General features: G+C 43.3%; 1 protein-coding gene across 1 annotated transcript; it reads left to right on the top strand.

The window, feature by feature from the left end:
• Positions 1-249: 249 nt before the first annotated feature.
• Positions 250-7,113, top strand: ndnfl (neuron-derived neurotrophic factor, like). The gene is made up of 4 exons (XM_088635208.1): positions 250-711; positions 2,053-2,243; positions 3,087-3,211; positions 4,795-7,113. Exons 2-4 carry the CDS (start codon positions 2,074-2,076, stop codon positions 6,168-6,170), a joined length of 1,671 nt encoding a protein of 556 aa, XP_088491334.1. The 5' UTR covers positions 250-711; positions 2,053-2,073; the 3' UTR covers positions 6,171-7,113.
• The last annotated feature ends 2,488 nt before the right edge of the window (positions 7,114-9,601 follow it).

The raw sequence follows: 9,601 nt of genomic DNA on the forward strand, positions 1-9,601 counted from the left end.
TGAAGGGATCAGCTTCAAGAGTAAACAAGGTGACAGACCTATCCATATAGAAATGAATGAAATTGAAGCCCCTTCATCTCTCTACATTTCCAGCACCCTCGCTTAAAATAGTGCGGTTAACGAAGAGTTAACATGTGCAAGTTGTGCATCAACACCCCCTCTCCCACCCACTGTCGCTTGCTGCCCCCCCCCCCAACACACACCCGTTACCCCACCACACACACATACATACATACACTCACTCACTGCTCTGTGTTTGATTTGTGCAGCTCACTTACCAGACAGCTCTGATCTGGGCCGTGGGGAATAAAGACTGGCCGGCGCAGCTCACAGGCTGACTGTCGATCGGAGAGACAGGCAGGCAGGGTGCAGCGTGCTCTGCAAGGGGCACAGGGACATGAACCATTCTGACAGCGTGCCCAGAGCTGGCTGTACCAGTCCCGATGAGACAGGAGCCATGAGCAGGGTTTTTGGTTTTTGACTTCTGCCAGGACGCTTTGTGTCACTTTCCTTCTGGATCGGCTCCTTGGCGTTTTGGAAGAAGACTTCTTTTACCTTCTTTTCCTCCTTCTTTTTCCGACCGGACTTCAGTGGAGGGATTACCCCGCAGGATCAGAGAGAGGGGCTTTGTTACGACAAAGCCCAGACAGAGCACAGCAGCTTGCCTTTCTCGAAGTGCCATTGAGGAGAGACACACTTTCTGTAACTCAGGTGCTGCTCCTTCTCCCATCTCTCCCTCTTCCTCTACGTCTGCTTCTTTATTGAGGATGTTATGGTGCAAAGTGTGGGGCTATCAGCTAGCCAGGGCAGAGGGGAGGTTCTGACTGAGCAGACAGGTACTGACACACCGAGACAGTGGGAGAATGAGCCAGGCTACAGCAGGTGTAGAAAAATACAATAAAGGCTTAGAAGCGCACTGTACTGTACTGTACATACTGTACTATGACACCCCGAACTTCTCAGTAGGCTGTGTGGGGCTCTAAATGTGGAAGGAGGAATACCCTGTTGTAAGCTTGTTCTGGTTTCTAATCAGTTCATTGCACAACAGCACAGATGTGTCCCCTGCAGCCTCTCTGAGTCATGGCCTGACAGTTACATGTTTTTCACATTTTTACATTTTAATGAATGTATTTATTTTTAGCATTGAATGCAAAATAAGGATAAGACCAAATTTTGATTTACTCAATCTGGTTTCAAAGGCAGTATCGGTTTTTGGAAATGAGAGGCTTCAGAAATAAAAAAGCATTGTGCATTGGATGTCGAGAACAAAATGTATTTATCTAGTGTGATGTTCAGGTAAGCTTTTAACTGGGTCTTCTGCTTGTATAAATTCAAACAGCCCAACTGCTGAGAAGCCTATACATATTTCATATAAGATATTTTCAAAGACTCAACTGTATGCTATTTAAGTAGACTGGATCTGGAACACATACACTGCCTGTATTGCTATATTCATATGTTTAAAAACCCATTTCTCACAGATGCTGAGGTGAGTAATCAACTCTCTTTGTGTCTTTTTACTTTGCTTCCTGTTCTGTGTTGTTGATAATATTCAGACTCAATGCTGTGATAACATCCCTGGGGCTGCCGAGCCTACAAAGCTAATGATGACTTTTGTAACTGTAGAAAAGTAAAAGAAAGCAGGAGAGCAGTCTTGTTTTGAATATGTGCCATCTGTGCTATGCTTTGTACTCTTAGGGAGAATGAAAATGCTATAGTTTTTATGACACTTTCTGAAGATACTGCTTGAATGAATTATACTGTATTTCATTAAAATGCAATAAAGTGAACTAGGAACAGGACATTTTGCCTGTCAGAGCTTGCCAACTTTCTGTAAGTCTAGTAATTCTAAAAATGTCAACCTAAGGTTAGAGAGACAACATCTTACCAGCATCTACAATCCAAGGATTAGTAATTGTTCCATAAAAATCCTGTGTTAAAAATTGTATTCTAAAATTGACAGAGAATTGACCTGCATTTCCATGTTTCCATGCACAGCTGTCATAAAAATCAGTTTGATTTGACCCGTGTCACTGTGCTTGTCCTTCCCAGGTGTCCCAGCAGGCTGCAGGAATGGCTGTATACGCTCACTGTTATCTGATCCTTGCTCTGCTGTGTGGTCCAGTGTGGCCAGTGGGGCCCCCTGCTCTGTTGTCTGAAAATGAGGTCCCACTACGCCCCTCTGTCTTGCTTTCCAGGGGAAAGCTAACCCCCATCCGTCTCCCTAAGGACCAGCTACGGAGGTGAGAGGACACAGAGACACTGATAACATCAGCACTGTATTGCAAGGCAATGACTTAGGCATAGCGTTCCCACCTATATCAGTAGACAAGTCATACAGACTTCACAAATGAGGAAAATCTGTTCATTTTGTAACTGAGAAGTTCCAAGCCATAACCATATCTATGGGGGAATTAAGTGTCTATACACACAGGGCATACAGTATGTATGCAAGTTTGCAAAGGTGTCAAATTTATTTTCTTAGACTGCAGAACACTTTTCTTATAAGTTTCATAAAGCAGTGAACAAAGTGGCAACCCCAGTAGTAAAACCTATACATTCCTGGAAATTCTTGTGTTCCACATAAGACCACATGTATGTTTCATGAAATGAGCCTACAACTACCCTATATATTTATATAACATATAGACATCTGATATAGGCTTGTATCCATTATATTACTATACTATATACTGTATAGAAAGCAAAACAAAGATGTGATTGATAAATATAAGAATGAAGGCCCATACAGTCTAGGGTTGGGTGTTAAGAGCAGCAGTTTCAATGAATTATGAGTATGATAATTAACTAGTTAGTAATACTAGTTAAGATGGCATTCTTTTATAACTTCACATTCCACTCTGGTGTTAATTTATGACTTTACGTGCCCAAAAAACAATTTGATCACTGGACAAAAAGCTAAATACTCTAATATTCAGTCCCCCAAAAAGCAGACAAAAAGAAAAGGTTGTGCCAAGGAATCACAACAGACAGAGTGTCAAGCTGTCATGTACAGTTGCAAAATGCAGTCCTGTAGAGTCACTAAATACCACCCTTCTTTTGTCTGTTATCTGGTTATCTGGCAGGCTGTATTTCACACTGCAGAAGGGAATCCCTGCATTTTCTGTGGCTGTGAGTCCGTGTGATGTGCCCATTGAGTGGAGTCTGACTGTCCGGATGCTACAGAGCAAGCCAGCCACACCCTTGCACTGTAAGTGTACACTGAACACCTGCACAGAGCGTGTGTTGTGCTGTGCACTCTGGTTGACTTCACTTGGTGTGTTCAGGGTTCTTACTTATGACAACATAGTATAAGACTCTACACGTAAGCCAGGTTATGCACAAACTGTATTAGGGTACTGAAGAATACAGATGTTCCATAATAGTTTGCTTTAAGTTGGTTTTTTTAATCAACGTATTATGGATCAAAGTACATTACACTTTTAGTAGTCCAGCTGGTAACATATCTGTTATCCTCTGTCTCCTCTGTCTCTTTTAATCTAAATTTAGTTAGACCATGTTCAGTGATAATTAAGAGCTTCTTCTCAATCTCATTTTATGCAAATTTAATGGAAAAATGCTAAAAAAGTAAATAACAGTAGATTAAACAGATTAATCGTAAAAACCATCAATGGGCCAGATGGAGAATGTTGTTCATTAAATATCTGAGGAGCATAACAGATCAAAATTCATTCGTGATGACAATTGTGTTAGATAAAACGACAAAGATGAATTCATCATTAACCTTCAGATGACATTAAATCTTGAATTAATGAAGTGTCCCCTATCAAACATGGTTCCTATTCAGGGTAATAATTTTGAATGCAATTAAATAATGATAAATAATCAGAAGTTTGGGTAAAACTATATCAAGTACAAATTCACCAAGTCGTTGCCATTCATTTTAAAATCGTAACTAGCTTTTATTTATAGATATAGATACAGATATTGATACATTCAAAAAAGGATCAAAGGAATTTCCTTTACTGAGCTGTAAACATTCCATCATTTAAAAATAGATTTTTAAATAGTGATAAATCATTCATAAGAGTACCATCACTTAATCCACCAAGGGGCAGTATTCCTGTGCCATTTATGCGCACTTTTACAACATTAATAGCTACAGCCAGTATGCATGTGTTCCCACAAACATCATTGAGATCTTCTCCTCTATTAAGCATTCAATAAGCCATGTCGCCACTGGGATCTTCAAGATGTCTCCCAAGTATTGTTTTTTCTTACTGTCAAACTGCTCTGTGCTGTACTGCACTGCGAGTCTGACCTGCACTGCGAGTCTCTGTGTCAAGGTCAGAGAGCCACAGGGGAGCTGCCTGCTGATGCACATGACGCATTGTGGCGTGCTTTAGTAAAGAGAGGGAGTGAAAGACACACGCTAGATACACCATATGAAACAAGACTGACACATAGTTAGGGAACAGTCAAAACAGCACACAGTGCTCTTCTGTAGCATTGTATCCCTCACAAATCTTAGTTCATCTTGTTGTCCCACATTTACAGTAGTTTGAAAAATGTTGAAAAACACAGAAAATGTTGTCTAACCTTTGGAGTTTTCCACTTCCATTGGCATTCACTTTTACATTTTATGTAAGCACATATCTGTGAAAGAAGATTTTTTTGTTAAGCAGATTGTATACTTCATTTCTCTCTTTAATTGGTAACACAGTAGTCTGTGGTGGAGGCTGAGGCTGGAGGAAATGTTAAATGTCCCAGAGCACTTGTTGCTGAGTGTGTGAACTGGCTCCAGCCCTGGTATGAGCATTGTTCTCCATGCAGGGGGCGAGAAGAAGAGCATGGCAGAGGTGTGGTGGAGAAGCTCCGGGGCCGAGAAGCTGCTGCACACATACAAAGGCAACGCCATGGACACCTACAGCATCCCACCCCACACTCAGGCCTCCTTCTACATTCTCAAGCTACGTTCGGTGGAGCAGGACACTAGGATCTCGGTGTACCTGCAGGATGGAGGGGGGTCTCTGGAGGCATTCCCCCAGCTGCCCCCAGACCCTCGTATTGGCATTGTGGGCTTGGGCATGACCAGCGTTACACTCTCCTGGAGCCCCAGCCCTTCAGCCCTGGGGCACGGGGAGCAGAGGTATCACTACTGTGTGCTGGCCAACCGCAGACACAACTACAAGAGCATGTGTGCAGTGCAGGAAGCGATGCGCAAGGAGAAAATGAAGATGGGGGGAAAACAGAAGGCAACTCCGCGGCCATTTCTCAAACAGGAGTGGTGGAATTTCCCCAAGAGCAGCCAGCGGTCATCTTCGCCCCTGCAGAGCGAGTCCCTGGCTGTGCTGCATGTTTGCACTGGCACAGAGACTGTGTACACGGTGTCGGAGCTGTCCCCAGACACGCAGTACTACTTCGACGTGTTTGTGGTGGACCAGCTAAACGGCACCAGCGTGGCATACACAGGCACCTTTGCCCATACACACCAGGAGCCCCGGCCCCCCGTGCAGCCACTGGGCGAGGGCGAGCTTAGGTGGGTGACTGTCCGAGGTGGGGGAAGGCCGGGTGAGCACCTCAGCTTCCGTCCCCGGGGCTGGCAGCAGAGCGCCCTCCTCACCCTCCAGAAATGTGGCGCAGGAAAGGTGCGAGCCACCATCACCAGCAAAGCGGACCAGCTGGCGTCCCAGGAGTTGAGTGAAGAGGTGACTCAGATCTGGGTGCAAGGAAAGCCCACTTACGTGATACACCTGGAGACTGCGCCGCCGGTGGGACCAGCAGTATCAGGGCAATGGGGAACCGCCGTGAAAATCCAGGCCTCCTCTGCGTACCACCGCCAGGCTGCCCCCCTGCTCCCGGCTAGCCTGCAGATTAAGTCCTTCAACAAGCTGCGCAGCTGTCATTCGGTCACGCTGGCCTGGCTGGGGACAGAGGAGAGGAGCCTGTACTGCGTGTACCGCCACAAGCTGGAACAGGGCGAGGGGGGGGACACAGGGAGGTGCATTGGGCCAGAGTCTAGAAGTGACGTGGAAAAAGTGCTCTGTAAATATTTCCAGGAGCTCAATCCCCGTCGAGCCGTAACCACAGCCACCATTGGAGGTCTGGAGCCTGGCATGGCCTACTTGTTTGATGTCTATCTCATGAGACCCTGGGGGATTCCAGTCAAATACCTCAGCAAGGTGGTCCGCACCAGGAGAGAATGCTGAATACATTCAAAACTCACTTTCTGTAATTGACGGGACTCCACGTCAACAGCACCAATGAAGGCACTCCACAACACAACAGGCAGCTACCTTGGGGAAACACCATTAAACCCATTTGTGTCTCATATGATGTCTTATAAGAATTTCTTAGATAATTTGTATTAAATCTGCTTCACATGGTCCAAAAAAAATGGAAAACCCCATCAGCTGCCCCTTTCACAACTATTGTCTTTGTCTCCCAGTGTGAAGGCAGGGAAAAGATCACTTCAATATCTCTGTAGCACCTAAGTGAGATATTCTGCTATGCATTTTCCATAACGATCTAGCTGAGAATGTGCCTGGCAGAGCAGGAGGGGAGCTGGCATGAGAGTGGTCCAGCAGGAGGGCTGGAGATGACGGTAGACAGAATGAAGGTGTGACCTGCCTCAGCAGTGCTGGGACATTTGAACACTCACTATGGAAAGCCCAGGGAGATATCAGTGTTTAAATTATGGTCCATTTAAAGACACACCAGAATGCATTACTTAACACTTTTAATGTGCTGTCAATTAATATGTGGGTGGGGAACCTGTGAATCGGTATGTGTGTTATAAAATTGTCGCCCAAACAATTGAACATATTTCAGTTTCCTTGGAACGTCCTTGGAATTCAAGCAAGCACCAATGTTATAATCATAATTATAACAGACACACACAGTATGCATGTACTTTATAGTACAGGTATGTGAAGACCTAGGTTGATTGCATGCTCTGATTATTATAGCTCTTACAATAAACTGTAAAATGTATTTTTTTGCATATGACTAATTTCCAAATGCATTCAAATGCATTTGAGGACTTTTAAATGTACTTTGTGTGTAATTTAATTATTTTCTGAATTAATTCATAGCAATAGGCTTTATTTTGTATGTGTTTAGCTGAAATAAAGTGCTTCCATCAAATGCTAATATGACTGTCTGGTCCTGTGATCCATTTTACTTGGAGAAGAGATGAGATGACTTATTCACTTGGTCTTGATAATACACCAGTCCCGTTTTCGTTTTTAAAAGAACTGTGTGATATTATATTGACAACTATAGGTTAGGCCTGAATAATAAAACAAAGTATGGTTTTTGGTATACCATTGAAATCATGAAAACATTTGCAAAGCACATTTTACTGTCCTTGAGTGAAGTTTAAAATTGCTTTTAGCTATAAAGTCATGCTTTTAAAGTAGATGCAAAGGGATATTCAGATCAAAGTCAGTATTAGACACAGCATTTGCCCGTATTAAAAGTGTCCGTCATAAAATAAAGCATAAAACAGCTGGAGTTTTTTAGTTCTAAATGCAGAAATAATAAAGAATTCAGTTTTTTGGGTTTAAATTGTAAAAAGTGGAGTTCATCAAACAGATACAAAAGCACCGAGTAATGAAGGAAGACTGGAAGACTAACGACACCTTTATCCAGCTGATGAATAGTTTGCAGCTCTACTGTGGGCTGGGTTCCACAAGTAGCTGTAACTAATTATGTGTTGATTTGGAGCAGTTAAATCCTGATGACATAAAGAGCACCTGGCATGGGCCCCCGCCTGCAGACCTGCGCACCTCTGTAGAAATTGTATTTCCAATGAAAGGGTAAGGAGCTTTGATTCATGAAGTGCCTGCTGCAATGTGTCCATCTGTTGGTGTGCACACACTTCTGTGTCTGTTTCCTGTGGGTCCCTTTGTCTGTCTGGGTTGCGACATCTTTTTTTTCCAAACCAAAAACACCTGCCGATGCTTTCAATCCATTCAGCATCACTGGAGCCCTTGAGTTCATCCAGGTGGACCGTGTGCCATTCATCCAATAGCGGCATTTTCCAGAGTTACTGACCCTTGTTGTATTTCAGAAACAAGTCTGCATCAAGACACAGGACAGCAACAGAGTGAGAGCGACAAGAGGAGTGCAAAACGGCATTTTCAATAAAATAAATCAGTAGTTTAAAAAATTGGAAAAAATATTGAATCCAAGGAGGCAAGTGACTGCTTAAGAAAGACCGAAAGAGTGGCAAACCTAAAGGCAGGGAGAAACGGATTCTGGAAATCTGAATTCCGGGAACTGTGTGGAGAGTAAGAGGTGGAGACCGGGAGCAAAACAAAACAAAGACAATGAGAAAGCTAGTCGAGGTCTGTAGTAGGAGATATAGAATCTAGGAATCAAATTAAGGAGAGAGTGAAAACTTGTATTCAGCACACACTACACAATATGTATTGTGGCTCCAGGAGGCAGGGACAGAGATGGACAGGAGAGTTTAATTTTACTGTCTCACATTTTTCCTTTCTGTTACCATTACTTTGTGTTGTACTGTGTCCTGTTTGTTCCTGTCCTGTCTGTGACTCAGCCTTCCTGAAACTCTGGACTGTCTGCTCACCGATATTCACTCCTGCTCCTGGAGGGACCTTCATCAAGTGTCTTCCGGTTTTCCTCCCACCCTGGACTTTTAATGCCTTGATTTAAATCACGTGTGCACTTAAGGGTCTTTATTTATACCACAGCTTCCTGCGTCACCTGTAAAACCTGATGGACTGCAGACCTCCGGGAAAAGAAGTGAATACCACTGCTCTAGCACTTTTCTAGGAGTGCTGCCATCTGTGTTCTCCTGCAATAAACTGGATGTTGCTCCTCCTTGTGAGCAGAAGGACTCACAGCTTATTTCATCCATCCACCCAGTTTCTAACCAGTTTGTCCAATACAGGCTTGTGGGGGAGCTGGAGCCTATGCTGGTAAGGGGTACACCCTGGGTGGGACGTCAGTCCGTCAGTAGGCACACACAGACACACACACTCTAAAGTCAACTTCCCAGAACCACAGCACCCAGAGGAAACCCACACAGACACAGGGTAAATTGCTGTGAATCCTTTCAATCTGGTGTTATATATTATTAATACACAGAAATATGATAACATTTCGAATATGACAAACTGCGAATAGAATACTTAAAAATAAATTATATGTGAATATAGGAACTATTTAACAAGGGCCTAATGCACAATTTATAGATTAGTTTCAATTTAGTCGCAACTTTAAAACCTCCTCTGTTTCAACGCGTCGCAAAATTATATGGCAAAACTGTAGACTCGTTTTCAGGTTTCACCACCTACCAAAAGTTCCGTATGATGAAATACAAATAAGGTATATAGATTTTTTTCTTATGAACTTTTTTTTTTTAATTGAACACTGTAATAATCAAATTCAGTCTCTTGATTTAGTTCTTAATGGAAGCATCTTGGGCAGCAATTACTGATGTGCATATGTTTTGCCTCTACTAGCTTTGCATATTGGGTTGGTTCAAATTCTGTCCCCTCCTCCTGTCACAATGGTCCCAGCTCTAACACATTTGTTGGGGAGCATTGATGGACAGCAATCTCCAAGTCTAAACATACGTTTTCTGTAGGATATAAGTCAAAACCTTAGC

The sequence above is a fragment of the Lepisosteus platostomus genome, chromosome 6, assembly GCF_059453375.1.
Source record: "Lepisosteus platostomus isolate fLepPlt1 chromosome 6, fLepPlt1.hap1, whole genome shotgun sequence".
NCBI classification, from domain to species: Eukaryota; Metazoa; Chordata; class Actinopteri; order Semionotiformes; family Lepisosteidae; genus Lepisosteus; species Lepisosteus platostomus.

What these genes read in the sequence shown, in the direction of transcription:
- ndnfl (XM_088635208.1), top strand. Translation starts at nt 2,074, where the DNA reads ATGGCTGTATACGCTCACTGTTATCTGATCCTTGCTCTGCTGTGTGGT. An exon ending in CCTAAGGACCAGCTACGGAG is followed by an intron (nt 2,244 to 3,086) that starts GTGAGAGGACAC and finishes GTTATCTGGCAG; the next exon opens with GCTGTATTTCACACTGCAGA. An exon ending in GCCAGCCACACCCTTGCACT is followed by an intron (nt 3,212 to 4,794) that starts GTAAGTGTACAC and finishes TTCTCCATGCAG; the next exon opens with GGGGCGAGAAGAAGAGCATG.